The sequence below is a fragment of the Rutilus rutilus genome (assembly GCF_951802725.1).
Source record: "Rutilus rutilus genome assembly, chromosome: 17".
NCBI lineage: Eukaryota > Metazoa > Chordata > Actinopteri > Cypriniformes > Leuciscidae > Rutilus > Rutilus rutilus.
Window position 1 is genome coordinate 10993373 of NC_140230.1, and position 19810 is coordinate 11013182.

At 40.5% G+C, this 19810-nt stretch overlaps 1 protein-coding gene across 1 annotated transcript; it reads right to left on the minus strand.

The window, feature by feature from the left end:
* Nucleotides 1-17221: 17221 nt before the first annotated feature.
* On the minus strand, nt 17222-19340 carry LOC311276070 (C-C chemokine receptor type 5-like). The gene is made up of 2 exons (XM_084385543.1): nt 19215-19340; nt 17222-18729 (listed from the first exon to the last, which is right to left on the minus strand). The coding sequence occupies exons 1-2, from the start codon at nt 19240-19242 to the stop codon at nt 17675-17677; spliced, it is 1083 nt and encodes a 360-aa protein (XP_084241669.1). The 5' UTR covers nt 19243-19340; the 3' UTR covers nt 17222-17674.
* Nucleotides 19341-19810: the final 470 nt, after the last annotated feature.

The window sequence follows — 19810 nt, forward strand, 5'->3', positions numbered from 1 at the left end:
TAAACTAGGAAGGGTCACAGCACTTGCATATTGTTGTCCTATTGTTAGTTTTATTGCTTCTATTGCTCTCCTCATTTGTAAGTCGCTTTGGATAAAAGCTTCTGCTAAATGATTAAATGTAAATGATCGAGATATACACTTAAAAGTAAAAATATTGAAACGTCTTGGGTTAGACACTGCGTCGATAACGACACTATGGGGAACGCCTCTTAGCGTAACACATCTGAAGTATGAATGAAACTAATGACGTCATGATGTAGCATGTGACGTCATACACGGAAGCTACAAAGGGATGCCAGCACACAACAGCGTTAGCTTCGCATTGGAGCAAGTCGCTCCCGGGAGGCATGGCAAAGGGACAAGGGTTACAGGTTACAACCTGAGATGTTCCATTTTATTTCTAGGGAACCTGCACTGCGTCGATAACGACACTATGGGGAACAAAATATCCACTATGCCACAACGAAGCCTCCCTGTCCTAGTGTGAAGCTGTCTCTTGCACAACTTAGGACGAGAGCACTTGTGTGCCCGGCCAGCCGCATCACACACCTCATGGATAGGTGCCCCTGAACGGAGGGCTCTGGAGGACGCCATGCCTCTGGTTGACGCCATGCCCCTGAACTATCGAACAGCTGCTGATGTACCTGAACAGTTGCTGATGGTCTGTTTGGAAGCGGGAGCCCCTTCCTAGGTGACCCGAAACACACCAGCAACTGGTCTGACTTCCTCCACTGAGATGACCTCTGTAGATAAACACTAAGCGCTCTGACAGGGCAGAGCATATGAAGTCACTCATCCTCCACCATCACATGAGGTGGAGGATGAAAAGCCTGCAGAACCATAGACCTTGCTGTGTTCTAAGGCACTTTAGGTACTTGGCCCGGTCTGGGGTGCAAGATGACCTTAACTCCCCCAGGAGCAAACTCCAGGCACTGAGGAGATATAGAGAGGGCCTGGAGATCTCCTACTCTCTTAACCCTTGTGCATCCTTGAGGACATTTTTGGCTTTTTCAGTTTTGTTTTTTTGATCACTTTGCCTGTGTTAATGCTAACTGCATAAAATTTGGCACGGGTGTGTATTTTTATTGGAATTTTACTATTTCATCATCATTTTCTTTAAAAAATCTATTTTGCACTAGTTACACAAAATACTTCCTCTTAGGACCTTAAGGACAAAAATGTCCCCATTGAAACCCATTAAAACTGCATTTTTTAATCCCTGTGCCGTTTAACTATAAAATGATGCAATCTTTTTTAATAGGCTTTCATTCTGTTGGCAAGGCTTCAAAATTGACATTTTTACCATTTTTTATCAGATGGTGCCATTTTTTCAGGTTAGGCCTATAAAGCAAATACTCGCTTTATTCCTGTTTTCTGCTTCGGCATATTATAGAGCCAACTGGGTAAATTATGCAACGATAATTGTGTGGGTTTGTTGGTATGGATGTTTAAGTGTGGTTGGTATGTGTGTTATAAAAAAAAAAGTGTTTGTGTGCATGTGTGTGCTTGTAATATTTGAGAGAGAAAAACTCAACTGCAAATCGAAAATTCAATCACTGTGTTCACCAGTGGAGTTTTGCTGGCATCCAATGGGGAAAGTCTGGTACTGCGCCCAAACAAAATCTTACTGAAAGCTCATTTTTTGAGATATCATCCTCAAATTCGGAACACAACCTGTTTAGATTTATGGCTTTGAATTTATATCAGTTTTAGAGTTCCAAATGTTTCATAAAATATATATTTTATATAAAATATTGATTATAATGTTCATAAATATTTTTCATAAACTTAAACTTCTATAAAAAATTTTTGGTTGCACTTTTTTTCAATTTTTTCACTTCAACAACAATCTGCCAAGGGTCTTCTTTAAAATGAGACCAAACTTAAGTATTTGCTCCCAAGCATAACATTTTTATGAGAGTTTTTTGACTTGGACATTTTTGTCCCTTTTGGACCTATGAGTAAGTTTTTTTTTTTATTTTTTATGTTAACTGCATTAATTTTGGCACAGGTGTCTATTTTTATTGTAATTTTACTATTTCACCCCCATTTCATTTGAAAAAAAAAATGTTGCACTAGTTACACAAAATACTTATATATATTTTATATAAAATATTGATTATAATGTTCATAAATATTTTTCATAAACTTAAACTTCTATAAAAAAAATTTGGTTGCACGTTTTTCACTTTTTTCACTTCAACAACAATCTGCCAAGGGTCTTCTTTAAAATGAGACCAAACTTAAGTATTTGCTCCCAAGCATAACATTTTTATGAGAGTTTTTTGACTTGGACATTTTTGTCCCTTTTGGACCTATGAGTAAGTTTTTGTTTTTTTGTTACTGTTAACTGCATGAATTTTGAGCTATTATAGAGCCAGTTGGATAAATTATGCAATGATAATTGTGTGGGTGTGTTGGTATGGATGTCAGAGTGTGGTTGGTATGTGTGTTATAAAAAAAAAAGGTGTTTGTGTGCATGTGTGTGTTTGTAGTATTGAGAGAGAAAAACTCAACTGCAAATAACAAAGCCAATCACTGTGTGACCAGAGGAGTTTTGCTGGGATCCAATGGGGACAGTTTGGTACTGCGCCCAAACAAAATATTACTGAAAGCTCATTTTTTGAGATATCAACCTCAAATTTGGAACACAACTTATTTAGATTTATGGCTTTGATTTTCTAGCCGTTTTAGAGTTCAACTTGTTTCATAAAATATATATTTTATATAAAATAATATTCATAAATAATTTTCATAAACTTAAACCTATATAACTTTTTTTTGGATTTACTTATAAAAAAAATTTAACTTCAGCAATAATCTGGCAAGGGTATTAAGTCTGTGCTCCCAAGCTTCAACTTTTTATGACCGTTTTTTGACATGGACATTTTTGTCCTCTTTGGACCTATGAGTAACTTTTTTAAATTGATGCACAAGGGTTAAGAGAAGTGATGGCGAAGAGAAAGGCCACCTTAAGTGACAGGTTCTTGGCCGCAACTGACTCCAGAAGTTCGAAGGGGGCCTCAACCAGCCCTTCGAGGACCACTGCCAGATTCCATGCGGGTCCGCGTCGTAGGCCTCATCCTCCATGCACCACGGAGGAACCGTATTTCCAGCTGATGTCTTCCAAAAGGCCCATCACCTAGAGGAGTGTGGAAAGCCGCAATGGCAGCATGTACACCTTAAGTGTGGACGGGGTAAGACCAGCATAGAAGCAATCTTTGAGAAACTCCAGCACTGAAGCCCCCGGGCAGTTAACTTTGTCCACGCCACGCTCTGTACAACAAGTGGTGAAAACATTCCACTTTTTCCCTTGGCTCTCAACGAAGGCGGTCGCATTTTCTTCCCCTCCTCTCCCTTACCTCTCCTTCTTTGCTCCTCTTGTCTCGTCTAGTCTACTGTCTTGTACTTTGAGAGACTCTCTCCGCACTGCTCTCCAAACTAAGAAATTATGGATTTGATCAACTGGTCTCTCAATGCAATTGACACCATCTTCTCGACGAGAAGCTTGGGTTCGGGGGAACCTGACTGCCCTGCCGGAATGTTCGCAGCTGGCTACACGATGGACGCGTGGGAGAGGTGGCAGGTCGTGTGTCTGGTGGCTCTTTCCGTGGATGATATTGAAGATATCTACCTATTCGGAACTATGATAACAGGTCTTTTGCTGATTGGATTAGGCATTGCCCTGGTTTATCGAGGAATTAAGAAGACGGTGACAGCTGTCCAAAGCCCCACAAGGCTGCCCGTCATGATTGAAGCAGTGGGCAGAGCTGTCAGCACTCAGACTGTGACTATGAACCACAATATGGATAACATCATGGAGAAGCTTCAGCTTTGCAAAGGAAAATGGATCATTTCGGAGACCCAAATGGACCAGGAGCTGTGTAAATTGGAATGTGGCTACTCGTCCCAAGACCAAACAATCCCTATCTTATCTGCTTTCGGCCCCCCTCTACCAGTACTGGCCTTGGCTGAGGCTGCTGTTGGAACAACAACTCCCCCGGAAGAGCACTACAGCGAGACGCTCTTGCGTTCCTTCCCCCACTCTCCACTGACACCTGCTGATTGTTGACTCTGTCTGGGACCTGATCAAGGTTGACTCCATGGCAACTGCTGTGTATCGCTATGACATCCTGCGGACTGAGGCACCTAGATTATGATGCCAGGCGTAGCGACTCTCCAGGCCTACACATACACGAACTCTTACAGATATGCAATCACCCTCCCCCACCCCCCATCCCTCGCCTTCGACGCTTTGTACCCCCAGACTGACAAGCGGGTCTGACCAGCGCCGAGAATGGCTGCAGGACCGGATGGCTGCTTGCCTGTGCTGGGTTCCCTCCATTCCCCACTCCCCTCCCCTTCCCTGTTGCAAGTCTTGTGTGTTCATGTTGTAGAGTGTACTGATTATGTGCTCATGTTGCTGAGGTGTTTTTTTACTGTTCCCAAACTGTACTCCTTACAGGAGCATAGTCTGGGGGTTGCCTTTTTTTCTCCTCATCTCCCCTCATGTCATGCTGTATTTTTCTCCTCAATCGAATTTCCCCATTGTGGGATAAATAAAGGTTTCTTCTCTTCTCTCTTTCTCTTTAGGCCGTACAACTTCCTGGTGGACGGAACTCTGGAGCTGAGTATGGTCTTGACCACTCCTGCCAACAGGCCGGCTTCTAGATACTGGGCCCCCTCAGGGGCCAGACACACAATTTCCACAGCTCTGTCCGAGGGTGGAATATCGAGCCTTCTGCCTGTTAAAGCAGGTCCCCCCTGATTGGAATTTCCCATGGGGGGCCCGCCAGAAGTGATATTATGTCTGAGAACCATACTCAGGCCGGCCACAATAGGGCTAATAGGAGTAGACTGACTCCGTTCTGTCGGACCCTCTCCAGAACTCCCAGGAGCAGAGCCACCGGGGTAAATGCAGACAGGCGTCGCCTCTGCCACACCTGCATCATGGCATCCAACCCCAGAGGAGCGGGAGGAGGCCCTCAGAGGTCCCATGAGAGTTAGGACCTCTTACCCGACGCCTTCCTGGCCTGAAGGACGGTCCTTAGATCCTCCTTCTCAGGAGGCTGTGGGCGAGAGCGCTGCCTAGTGTCCCAAGCTCTCTGAGGGGGAGCTCTAGAGGCGACACTCTCTTTCTGACCATGCTGGTACAAGGAGCTTGATGACGGCTGAGGCTGCCACCTGGCTGCAACCTTTTTAGACCTTGAGTGGCGAGGGTGATACTGCCTAAACAGCTGATTGTTTTAGCGCCTCCTGGAACCTGTCGACGACCGCATTAACAATGTTGCCGAACAGTCAGAAGGCAAGACCGGGGCATCACAACTCGTGTGTTTCCCCACCGGTAAGAAATCTAAGGCAGGGATGCACCCACTTTCTAAACTGCTCACTCGCCATAATTTGTGCTTTTTTACAGACACCAAATAGACAGATACACAACAGAGAGCGTTTGCTGAAAGCTAACGCTGTTGTGTCCCTTTGAAGCTTCCGTGTATGCTGTCATGACGCAGCGGCAATAGAATTGGATTAGTTTCATTCATACTTCAGACGCGTTACGCTAAGAGGCGTTCTCCATAGTGTCGTTATCGACAAATGTAAAATAACGCAATCAGTATACTGTTATGGTTTGTGTTTGTTTGTTGACTTTAGAGTTTGTTTTTGATCTGTTCTGTTCATGTCTGTTTCTAGGTTGGTTTTCAGTCTGTTAATTGGTTCAGGTCTCTCCCTGTTTGTCACCATGGTTTCTAGTTGATTGTTAGTCTGTTCAGGTGTGTCTTTTTAATCACATGACAAACCCAAGAAACAAGAAACCATGACTACAAAATAAAAGACAAACTATGAACGTGAACCAAAACCCAAAACCAACGTGACAGATGCCATGCCAGAAAAGCTTCACAAAGTTGCACAAGAAGGTGCTTGAGGATATCTCATTTACATCCCTGTAAGGGTATATTACAGGGTATTTTCAATAGAAACATATAGGCTTTATTTTTTTGCAGTGTAAATACAATTGTCAGAACAAATTTTTTTTTTTGAACATACAAATCTTACTATTTTCTTCCAATTCTATCCTTCTAATACAATTGTATTTTTCACAATGTTGTGAAGATCACAGAAGGAGTTTTCATTAGGATGCTGTCTGCCTGCACGACATAAACAGCACACCTCCGTGCAGCAATGTTTGTACACATTGTCATCAGACCTTTTCAAATGGACTATTCTACCACTGAACGAAAGAGCGCATCATTGATCATTGTTCTCGCAAGAAATATATTCTCTGAACATGAGTTCTGTAATTTAGTTTAAAGAGAAATCCTTATGCGCCTATATTATCCCGATATGTGCGTGGAAAGTTTATACATCAGACCCCACAAGTCTCAAATCACACAGACATTTAAAACTGAATTTCAGATGCCCAGATAATGAGTGCCCAATCAATTTCCTGGAAAAGATACCTACCTGCAGAGTTCAGTTCCAACTACGGATATGCAATCCATTAGATCTCCACGATCTGTCTTTGAAAAGAGATAGTTTTGTGTTCAAGTGCACATTTTTGCAGTTGGAATTCTAGGCTGACGCCCCCGTCCCAACATACAGGCAACCTGACATACATTCACATCCCCTGTTTAGCAAGAGAGCGGTATGGTTATGCTTACATGGTTCATCACGCCTAAAGTTCATTAGGCTATTTGCCTGCGTTTTAAAGCCTTGTCAGTTCACCTTTTTATTCACATGCTGTTCTGACTTCTGCACACTAAAAGCAAGCTGCTTATTCATTTTAGACTTGACGTTGACACGTAAACCCCTTTAAATGACCCTACGCTTCCTTAAAGATGAACTGAACTGGAATTTTGAGTAAAGGTGATATAACAGATGTATTTTATTTATTCTCATTGGTACAATTTTTAAAGTGGCAGAATTTGTTAAAAGGGATAAAATGGTATGTTGAAAATGTTGTTGTTGTTACACGGGCGCCGCCATGTTGGATTTCAACATTCGGCAACTTCACTGGAATGGTAAGCTACTCAGTTGCTAACCAACACTAGCAGAGCAGCCATTGCATGCAGCCCCTGGATTTCGAGTCCGTAGTGAGCATTTTTTAGCGACAGACTATTTAGAGAGTTGTACTTTCAATACAACCGGTTCACTGGTGAGGGTTAGGCTAAACCTGAGGCCATTCCGTCAATGTTAAACTTTTCAGGCTGTAGTACAGGGCAGACCGATAGACCAATGGCAAGTACTAACACCACCGATGCTATCTATGTAACCGCAGAGACAGGGCGCTGAAACGCTCACGTCAAGGCAGAGGACAGAGAAGTATGTTAACTGTTATCATGATAGCAAGCTAAGCAAAGGGCTGGATGTAACGTTGTCACATACACAAAACATATTGTGTTCAATATAGCTTTATAGCGTTCAACAAAACTGAGACACTCGTTCATTGAAATTGAGTAACAAAATCAAGCTATATACCAAACGATCCAACCTAGGGAAAGAGCTAGCAGCTAACGTAAACACGTTGGAAGCACTTTTGTCAAACTCCACAAGCTAGCCACCACTCCGACTATATAAACCGTATAAATCATGACTCGTCTCGATAATAATGCGTTTACTAGCTGCTAATAAAACCACAGCAGGTCTGTAAACAGATTCCAATGTCCTACCCACCCTGAAGCTATCTGATGTCCATCGTCTCGGCACATTGTTGATACAGAGGGAGTTCAGTTTTTTTTTTTTTTTTTTAATTTTTTTTTACGTTTCTTCATTCGGATCCATTTGCGATCCATTCCACTCTGAATAAACAAACAACGCAGTTTACATGCTTCATCCTTGTTGCATTATTCACTAAGATAATAATTAATAAATGCACGCACAATTATCCGTTAACTTGATAAATGTTGCAGTCAGATATGTTTTATGCACAAACAAATGCCTTTCAACGTACACAATTCAGAAGTAAATGAATATGCAGCAATTTGTACAAATAAAGAGTCTGTAAGCCTACTATACATGTTGTAGCCATTAAATAAGCTCATTTAGTTTCATTAAAATAGCCTATATATTTTTTTTTAATTATTATTATTATTTTCATGTTGAATATAAAAAAGTTAAAAGCATGAGTAAGATAGGATGCGCAATATATCGAGAGATGAACGGGTCAGACATGATTTTGACCACTTAGTTTGTTTGCATTGTAGAAAGCCTTTCTTTAAAGTGAATTTCGTTTTGTATAAATTGTATCTTAATTTTAATATTTTTTTCATCAACCAATTGCCTGTATTTAATAAGCAAATATAGCAGACATTATAATCATGGAGGCGTCCGCGCGTCCACTTGCATTGCACGTGAACTGGAGCGCATCTCATCCTAACTTAACCGAAACTCAGTGTATGCCTTACACACATGAGAAATATAGAAAGCTTGAAATGTCTTTAAACGAAACAATTCAAAACGAAAATAAATAGGCTACTCTCTGATTATGTAATGATGTGCATTTCTCTCTGTAGGGGCGTTCACAATACGGAGATGGCGATCGTCAGCTTAATCTTTGCAGCCGACACTGTTTATTAATATAAATAAATGCATGCGCGTCACCGGATTTACAAATGCACATCTTGCTTGTTGCACGCACACATATGTAGGCTACATATTACGAAATAACGAGATATTATGTTGAAATAATTAGGCTACTTATTAATTATCATTATTAATAATAAATCTATAAGAATATTTGATTGAATGCTGAATGTTGCTTGTTCAATTGAATACAATTAATACTTTAATTATGATAATTAAAATAATTGATTATTAAATATTAAGTGGCCTATGTTTGCTCATTTATTAATACTATTTGTATATATCTAGCAGTAGCACCCCCTCAGCACCTGCGTTAAAAAATTCTCTGGCGCCGCCCCTGGTTATAACGGCCCACGTATTAAAAAAATGGTAGGTTTAAATCGGGCTTGGGTTCATAATTACAGTTAATGTGTCGGGCCGGGCGTGTGGTGGTAGTCAGATACCCATGCCATTAAAATGACTCATTTTCGTCTGTGTATAGGACCTGCAGCTGCAGCTGCCTATATACCTTCGCAGGTTCTACCATGCCGGTGACGTCATCGGAGTTAACGCAATTTTTGTGTTGCTTAAAAAAAGAGCTATATTGATATTTTTAATTCAAATTTTTTGTGTAATTTACTTTTAATTGTCATAAACAACACATTATCAACTTTGATTATTTCAGTTCAGTTCATCTTTAAGCCCTATAATTGAATAGGCTAAAGAAATTCAGGATTTCTCTGCTACCTGTAACAGGCCATTTCCACCAACTGCGGAACGGCTGCGGATCCGCTCCGGAGCAGATACACAGAGCTTCTATTTTTGCCGGATGCCAGAGAGCTCCGCAGCAATTCAGCACAGGGCAGATTGTGCGGGACAGGAAGTCAAGTACAGAAACAAAATAAAACATCCGGTTACTTTTCAAAATAAAATACACTGTGCTCACGGCGGATCATATTTCCCTGCACTACACCTTGAAAACATCATAATGGCCGGAGACAGGCCTGAAGGGCTACTCCTCTGGATGGAAACAAACTGTTGCTGGTTTTGTGGTTGCTCCAAACTGTTGCTCTCCTCCAAACTCAATCTCCATTCACTCTTTTCTCTGCAACACCACTGGCCGTCCCACCGAATGCCGTCACATGCCGTAACCTCCAACAGTGGCGAATAACATCAGATCATAAATTCTTTCAAAAATTCAGGCTGCTGGCTTCAGAGGTGGATCCAACCCCAACCACAGTGCTTCATTATTCAGAGTTGATCTTCCCATAAATCCCCCGTTAAAACCTCTTCTCAACAACTCTTTCAACTGGTGTTTCATCAATGTTCCATCTTATATAGGCATCTGGCTGGAGGCCCTTGACACTGTTAAGTAGGAGATGAACGAAGTGATGGAAAGAAGGGAAAAAATTGGAAATGCAACCTGCCATGGCAAATTTTTCCCTTCTTTCCATCACTTCGTTCATCTCCTACCTTAACACTGTCAAGGGCCTCCAACCAGGCTGCATTAAAGGCTACTTAAGCAGACTTTTCACAAACTGATCTATAGTAAACCCTCCCCGGAGATAAACAACTCACAGACTCCCCTCATTAAAGGCATGCAAAGAACCCAAGCCACTCGTCCAGATACCAGACAACCCCTGACATTAGATATATTCACCAAATGTATCTCCGCTTAGGCCACTCTGTCAATACCCGCTGCATGCTCAATGCAATGTTTATTCTGGCTTTCTTTAGTTTTTCCTGATGTTTCGAACTCGCCATCATCTCCAGGTTCAACCCAAAAATCCATCCTACAATCTCAGATTTATTGGTGTTAGACAGTGAAATGATGTCTTATTTTATTAGACAACCCTAATGAAAGAAAATATATACAAAATGTATTTGAAATACATTTAGTTTGTGCTAAGTATACTACAAATACATTTGCATGTTTGTTCTTAATAAAAATACCCTGTAATTGTACTTTTGGTATACTTAACTGGTATACTTAAAGTCTACTAAATTGGAAAAACTAATTTTGTACTAAATACACTTTAATTGTACAGAACTAGTGCTGAAGTCCCACTAAAGATATACTTACAGTGAGGAAAATAAGTATTTGAACACCCTGCTATTTTGCAAGTTCTCCCACTTAGAAATCATGGAGGGGTCTGAAATTGTCATCGTAGGTGCATGTCCACTATGAGAGACATAATCAAAAAAAAAAAAAATCCAGAAATCACATTATATGATTTTTTAACTATTTATTTGTATGATACAGCTGCAAATAAGTATTTGAACACCTGTCTATCAGCTAGAATTCTGACCCTCAAAGACCTGTTAGTCTGCCTTTAAAATGTCCACCTCCACTCCATTTATTATCCTAAATTAGATGCACCTGTTTGAGGTCGTTAGCTGCATAAAGACACCTGTCCACCCCATACAATCAGTAAGAATCCAACTACTAACATGGCCAAGACCAAAGAGCTGTCCAAAGACACTAGAGTCAAAATTGTACACCTCCACAAGGCTGGAAAGGGCTACGGGGAAATTGCCAAGCAGCTTGGTGAAAAAAGGTCCACTGTTGGAGCAATCATTAGAAAATGGAAGAAGCTAAACATGACTGTCAATCTCCCTCGGACTGGGGCTCCATGCAAGATCTCACCTCGTGGGGTCTCAATGATCCTAAGAAAGGTGAGAAATTAGCCCAGAACTACATGGGAGGAGCTGGTCAATGATCTGAAAAGAGCTGGGACCACCGTTTCCAAGATTACTGTTGGTAATACACTAAGACGTCATGGTTTGAAATCATGCATGGCACGGAAGGTTCCCCTGCTTAAACCTGCTTAGTACCATCCCAAGAACACCATCCCTACTGTGAAGCATGGGGGTGGTAGCATCATGCTTTGGGGGTGTTTTTCTGCACATGGGACAGGGCGACTGCACTGTATTAAGGAGAGGATGACCGGGGCCATGTATTGCGAGATTTTGGGGAACAACCTCCTTCCCTCAGTTAGAGCATTGAAGATGGGTCGAGGCTGGGTCTTCTAACATGACAATGACCCGAAGCACACAGCCAGGATAACCAAGGAGTGGCTCTGTAAGAAGCATATCAAGGTTCTGGCGTGGCCTAGCCAGTCTCCAGACCTAAACCCAATAGAGAATCTTTGGAGGGAGCTCAAACTCCGTGTTTCTCAGCGACAGCTCAGAAACCTGACTGATCTAGAGAAGATCTGTGTGGAGGAGTGGGCCAAAATCCCTCCTGCAGTGTGTGCAAACCTGGTGAAAAACTACAGGAAACGTTTGACCTCTGTAATTGCAAACAAAGGCTACTGTACCAAATATTAACATTGATTTTCTCAGGTGTTCAAATACTTATTTGCAGCTGTATCATACAAATAAATAGTTAAAAAATCATACATTGTGATTTCTGGATTTTTTTTTTTTTTTAGATTATGTCTCTCACAGTGGACATGCACCTACGATGACAATTTCAGACCCCTCCATGATTTCTAAGTGGGAGAACTTGCAAAATAGCAGGGTGTTCAAATACTTATTTTCCTCACTGTAAGTATACTTGATTGTGCTAAAGTTGAACTATTGCAAGTATACTTAAGGTACACTTTAAATATATTGCATTTCACGAGTTCACACTTACATACAATTAGAGGGAGTAAAGTTTAATGCGTATTTGGCGTGCTGTGCAGGGGGAGGGCTCCAAGCTCAGAGTTCGGCCCGAACTCAGAGCACTCCCCCCTGTATGTAAATGGTTAGGACTAGATGTGTGGAGAAGGGGTGGTGGAGGGATGCTGTTTGTATTTCTGTATTTAAATGTACATTTTTTCTATTACATTTGTGCAACGTTGGTGCAAAATGAAAATGAAAAATCAATTATAATTTACATTTGCCATTTCATACACTAGTCTTAATATGTAAATTTAATACATATTTTAACGCTTTATAAGTTGCAAAATTTAAATTAAAATGTATTACAGAAATGATTAGATATTTTAACTTGTTCAAGCAAAACTGTAGCAAAATAATCATTTAAATGTTATTTTTCTTAATTGCATTTACACTCACAGTTAAGACACTTGCGATTGCATTTTCATTAAATGTCCTGCAATGAATGTAGCAAAATTCAATGTGCAAATTGAGAATGCATTCCGAGCCGAACACGTCCCCGCCCTGTCAATCACTGCGTGAAGGCGGGGCTCTGCAACAGGTAAACATAGGCTATGTAGGTGGTAGCACAGGCAAGTGACTGCCTGCTGAGCATTTCTGCTTGCCGCACCTCCGACGGTGCCATTGCGGGTAGCTGCAGTGTCATCAGCTGGGAGCCACCCTTCATTGATATTTCGCTCCATTAATCCCAGAACATCTCACGGTGGGGGAGCTGACCCTAGGACCCTTGCTTTTCCCACGCCTAGTCCTTCCTTCTTAACCAAAGCCAAAAGCTTCCCTGCTCTGCCTCCTCGGCCAGGTCTTTCAAAGCCTTTCTGAGTTTGGGCCCGGTGACTCCCATGCTCTTCAGGAAGCGTTGGGTGGATGCTCCCATGAACCAGCCGACTTCCTAGCTGACAGCTGACCACCCTCTCTGCATTCGGCTGTAAGGTCGAGGTACCGATCTTTTTTCCTCTCAAAGGCTGCCTCTATTCCTCCCTCCCACGGGACAGTGAGCTCTGCCAAAATTACTGCCCGGGCAGTGGGAGGACCAGAGAATAATGTCCGGTCAAAGGTTGGTTGTGGTGATCTCTGTTGGAAACCTGAGCTGCCGATCGAGGTCCACTCTCAGGTTCCACTCACAACTGCCTGCCAGGACTGATCTCTGTGGCTGCGTGATGTTAGGGGCCCCTCCTCCCTCTCTGACGAAGTGGATCGGCCGACTTGATGTCGGTGGTAGGCTGATTCTGCCCTGCGTACCTCCAGGATCTCCGCCAGCTTCCGCAGGACTTGGTCGTGGTGCCACCTGTACTGACCCTGGGTCAGTGCTTTTTAGCAGCTTGACAGGATGTACTGCAGGCTCGAATTTGGGGCATTGCAAAGTTGGCAACTCTCCTCTGAGCCATACCACAGACAGAGGTTGCTGGGGCTTAGGTGGGTGACGTAGGTGGACCTTATAAGGAAACTCAGCCTGGCTTGGGGGATCTTCCACATGTCGGCCCGGACCGCAGGTTGCTAATTACTCCTTCCCAGGTCGTCCAGCGTCCTTGCTGGTGTTGGCTAAGGGCTTTGATCTGATAGTTCTCCTCCTCTATCCTGACCACCTTAGAAATCACTAGCTCTTTCCTCTCCTTCCTTCCTTTTAATATCTAAAAAACCGAAGCAGCACAAACAGAAGTTTAACCTCACAAACCAACACAATTAAAGAACAAGACTATTTTATTTGGAGCATGGGGGGCTGGGTGACCTCAGAATGGCCTATAAATATTCTTTTAATATCTAAAAAACCAAAGCAGCGCAAACAAAAAAATGTAGGCCTACAGCAGGGCCGCGGGAAGTGTTTTCACAGAATTGTAAATGCAACGCATATGTTTGTTCAGTAAAATTTATTAATTTTTAGCATTTAGTCATTTATTTGTAATAAACACTTTAAGAGGGCTATTTAAAAATTGTTATTTATATGTTAAATTATCTTTTTAAAACATAAGCGCAGAGTGTTATGTAATATTGTGTGTGTGTGTGTGTCGAAAGAATTTGTCCGCAGCTGCTCAAAAAAAAAAAAAAAAAAAACCCAGTCAAAAACCCCACTGTCAGTGTTTTGTAAGGAACAGGCAAATATGTAAAATATAGCAATTTTAATTGTTTACTAATAAAACAGTTATTTTTATGTCAGTGTCGGCTGGACAGATGAAGTTGACGACTCGCGATCTTCGCAGCGCCAGAGAGAAATGAACATTTCATACGAATTACATAAGCAGCGCAGTCTGTTTTCTTTCGTTTTGAATTGTTTTGCTTAAAAGTAGACATTTCAAGCTATCTATATGTCTTCGGTCTGTGAGGTAATAGGCTACCTTATAGGCCTACGCCTATATATGTTTTTTTCTTCCTCGTGGCGCATTTTTTGACTGATATGCGACTCCGGAGCGACTTATAAAATAGGCTACGGTAAGTTATTTATTCTTTTTGTGCAAATGTTCCATAAAGTCCCATCCTTTAAGGATTAATTTATGTCCCGTTGACCGGTCCATTGCATTACGAATAAAAGCAGAATCAATAAAGTCAAAAATGTGATGTGCAGTCAGGTGGTTTGAGTGTGTGTGCGCGTTTTTTGATGAGTTTTATAGTCTTGATTGTTTCTTATTCAAAAGTGGTGACGACCCTACCCCTTGTATGAAATGGCAAATGTAAATTATATAATTGAATTATCATTTTCATTTTCACAAATGTAACGGAAAATGTCAGTTTAATTACAGAAATGCATTGTCATTTTACATATTGCATTGTCATTTTGCATATTACATTTCAAATTGAAAATTGCCACCCATATGTGACCCTGGACCACAAAACCAGTCACAATTCGCACGGGTATATTTGTGGCAATAGCCAACAATACATTGTATGGGTCAAAATGATTGATTTTTCTTTATGCCAAAAATCATTAGGATATTAAGTAAAGATCATGTTCCATGAAGATATTTTGTAAATTTCCTACCGTAAATATATATAAAAATATATATTTTTTGTGAGTGGATACAGCAAAATCGTGTACATAAATGGACGATTTTCTCAATGTTTAGATTTTTTTGCACCCTCAGATTCCAGATTTTCAAATAGTTGTATCTCGGCCAAATGTCTTATCCTAACAAACCATACATCAATGGAAAGCTTATTTATTCAGCTTTCAGACGGTGTATAAATCTCAATTTCAAATTTTTTTTACCCTTGTTACTGGTTTTGTGGTCCAGGGTCACATATGCTTCCATAGTCGATGACTCCGACCATCCAGTTACAAGATTCTGGTTTCAAAACCAGCACTCGGTCGCTGGTCGTCAGAAGACTTCTAGAGTTACATCAGGTCCAACCATGCTCACAATTCCAACGTACTCAGCCAATTAAACCATATTATCACTATAATAACTGCCAGCTCCCCAGTTCAAACACTGCATGAGTTCCCGGTTCATGGGCCACGCACAGTCAAGCAAGCCCCTGCAAAGCGCTGGTCAAGGCCACCCATTCAAATAGCAGTGAGAGCCCGCCCCTTTTAGGCACTGCCAGTGGGGCCCCTGTTCGCGCTGCATTGTGGGCTCCCTGTTCAGAGTGGTTTCAGGAGACAGTGCTAACAACTGAGAGGACATAAACAGTCAAAACCTTTTGTTCCACATAATAGAGAATGTCATGCAGGTTTGGAATTAAATGAAAGTGAGTCAATGATAATATTTTCAGGGGTGAACTATCCCTTCTATGTCCTATTTTTTCTCACTTGCTCATCCACTTTATTTTTCAACCTGAAAGATAATGCATTAGTCCTTATAGGTTAATAACTAGAAGAATAAAAAAGTGCAGTACAGTAAAACTGTTTGTGCTACAGACCAGTGTATTAGTACGATAATAAAGTTAAAATAATATTAAAACAAATATAGTTTGCGACATCAACAAGCAACATAACACTGTTTATGTACACATTTTTAAACATAAATTAAAAAAGGTGACACCAGAAGCTCGCACATTGAAGTTAAAAATGGCCATGTCGGCTCTTGTGGTAAAAATAAGATTGATAAAGTGAATAATGAAGTAAGTGCAGAAATGTGTGTTCTTTCTTGTTATTATTAAGTGTTCATATGTAGTTATTTGTGTACCATATTAATTGTCTCATTTCTGTTCTTTTAATACAATTTTGAGAAGTCTTATTATACTTAACTTATTTGTACATTTTCTGCCTTTCTTTGAGGCAGAGCACATGTTGTGATAGAGGATGTTGGAACATCATCTAGTGGTTGATCTCGCAAGCTTATCTGCACTGATCCAGCAGCAGAAGAAACCTTTCATCTTATATAGTATCAAGCAGCAAACAGAGCTTGTAATGCACTTTGCCACAATAATACCCCCCCACCCCCCCCACCCCCCAAGTGGTTTCCCACTTTGTTTATCAGAATACAACCAAATTCCCTTTTATGTATCTAAAATGAAAGACTAACCTCAAACACTTTCCTTTTGATGAAACCTATGAATATTGAAAAACATTATTTTTTTAAATTTTTTTAGAGGACAACACAGCAGCTTTAAAAAGAAAAGTCTTAGAAAGTGGGAGTATTATTAAACAAACGGCCACAAACTTAACATTCTTGAAACTGTAGTTGTGTTTCAAGATAACTACCCCCCCTTTTTTTTTCTCCAGTGTGAACACTACTTGAACTATTTGTACTGCAAAATGGCTTAGAATAATGCAAGTATGTGAATTGGGACGCACAATGTGCCTCCACGTTTCATTGAAAGATAAACACTTACGCAAATGTGGTTTACAGCTATGCGTCAGACTTCCTCTCTGTGACGGACAGACTGTTACTCCCACCCTCCCTCCCTCCCCCAGCCTCCCCTGTCCAGCCACCAACTTAAATAAGCCTATCTCAAGAGTATGGTATTTTCTATCAAATATATAGTCCTTTTATTTAGGGTAAACTGTAAAAGTTTTTTTTCCCCTCTATATAATACTTTAAATACATAGTACAATCAGGACAATGCATTAATTAAAATTCCTTTATTAGAAATCACTTAGCACTAAAAAAAAACTTAAAAGCAAAACATAAAATACATGTTAAATGTATTTCAAGAAAGATTTTAAAAAGTCATAACTGAAAAATAAAGCTTTTTTTTTTTAAACCCTGATGCAAATACAAATAGTGGGTTTATTTAAAATTTCTGATGAAATCATTCATATCAAAACCATTTTCTGTATCATTTGCAAATCTAAAATATAAGCAATATACATGCACAGGGAAGAACATCTTAGCAACAGCGTCAAGTTCTGCATTCTCATATTTAACATACACCATTATTGTCAAACAAAAGTGTCAAAAACAGAACGAAGACAACTTTCAAGATAAACTCGATACATTCAGTAAAAAGGGGAACTTGGGGATGGTAAAAATATAAGCTACTCAGAATGAAAACTACTCTCTGGAGGAACAAGTTTGCGCTATGCAATTTGTGTCGAGGAATACTCAGAAGATCTGGAGAAGACCGAGCTTCTGCGTTCAGATAACTGTCGAGACAAATTTGTGCAATGGCTGAAACAAAATGGAAACTGATCTTTTAGGACTTTAAGAACTGCTCTTCTGAACTTCTGTCCAGCAAAGGCGTAGATAATAGGGTTGAGGCAACAGTGGCTTAAGGCGATAGTTTCCACCCACTGCATGGCAAGGCTCAAATTAGTATGCCAGTCGCAAGAAAGCAAGTAGCCTTTCCTCTGCAGGAACATGAGAAACATGACAATGTTGTATGGAGTCCAGAAGAGGAAATAAACTGCCACCACAGCCAGGATGAGTTTGATGACTTTGTGTCTTTTTTGTGATTTTATGCTGAGCAGAGTGGGGATGATCCGGGAATAGCAAAAGCTCATAATAATCAGGGGAATAATCAAGCTCAGGAAGTTCATCTGAAGGTAAGTAAATGACATCCAGGCTGAACCAGGTGGAAAATCGGTTCCACAGGATGTTTTGATGCCTGAATCATTTTTCTCTTTGGCAAAAATAATATTAGGGAGGGATGAAAACAGACTGAGCATCCATACAAATGAGGCCAGAATCAAACCCATTTTTGCAGACCGATTTCTGGAAAAGAGACTGTGGGCATGGACGATGACGACATAGCGATCCAATGTCATTAGGACCATGAAGAAGATGCTGCCATAGAGGCCTATCATGAAGAAACCTGTTATGGTATGACACATGAATTTGCCGAAAATCCACTCATCTATGGCACCGTGAGCCCAAAAAGGGAGTGACACAAGAAAGAGCAGGTCAGATAGGGCTAGGTTGAAGAGGCACACGTCTGTCATATTGGATTTCTGACGGTATCTGATCAGGACCCACACTACCAGGCCGTTTCCGATTAAGCCAACAATGAAAACTATGCTGTACAGGGTGGGAAGGAAAACCTCACTGAAGGCCTTCGCGTTGCCATTGTTGCATGGGCTTCCAGGAATCTCTCCTTCTTGGTCATAGTAGTCAGAATAGCTTTCTGTCACTGTAGCTTGAAGGGCACACAAAGAACACAATGATAAGTCATATAATTGAATTATAATAGTATAATATGCTTATAATATATTCTGAAATCTTAACATTGTTTCAACATTTCTTTAGGTTTGAAGGTTAGACGCAATAAAATGACACCACAAGTAGGAACTTGTAACAGACTTGAATTTTAGTTTGTGTTTTCATGACATCTACTGGTCATAGCATGATCGTGTTCAGCATCATGCGTTGTAAACTGACGGCTTTAGTTGTCTAGATGTTGAAAGGTTTTAAATTTAAATACATATCATAATCATGCTGTTTCAATTTTTTTAATGGTTAACTTTTTAACAAATAATGAATACAATTTTAATGAATGCTGTAACAAAAATCACGACAATAATAATAATAAGTCTGCCCTAATTATAAAAAACGTACTATGAACTTATTATACAAATATATTATGTAGCATAATTACACAACTAAAAAGACTGTATGACCTACCAGCCACAGTCCCTCGGTCCTCTGTCATGTTTCTTGGTAATGACAGCTGAATATGTGAAATTTGTGTGATCCAGTCTGTCAAAAAGCTTTACTTAGCACAGGAGGTGCTATTTCCTGGACCTCCCCCAGGCGGGACTTCATCTCAGCAAAAACTATATATGAATGGCATTAAAAAAAGATCGCACTGCTGTCTGTCTCATTAAATTCACTTATTTGAAATTTAGACGTAAATGCAATAGGCCTAGGCTATATGATACATGATTATAGCCTATATATTTAGCACACAAATATTTACACACTTTTTCACATATGTGTTTCAAAAAATATTGTACTATTTATAGCTTTAATTAGTGTTTACTCTATTCTATGTAAAATTGCACATTGATTTCCAGTATTTTAAGTATCTTCTTTTAACTTTTTACATAGGCCTACAATTATTTAAGTGTTACAACGCCCTCTTTAGGGTTACGGTGCAACGGGGTCTGTCATTCTGGGAAGAGTTGTAAGATGGTCGGAAACCAAATGTTCAGCGGCAGTGGTGATTGAATCAGCAGACAATAATGGTGCTGTCCTTTCATTTGTAATATAATATTTTT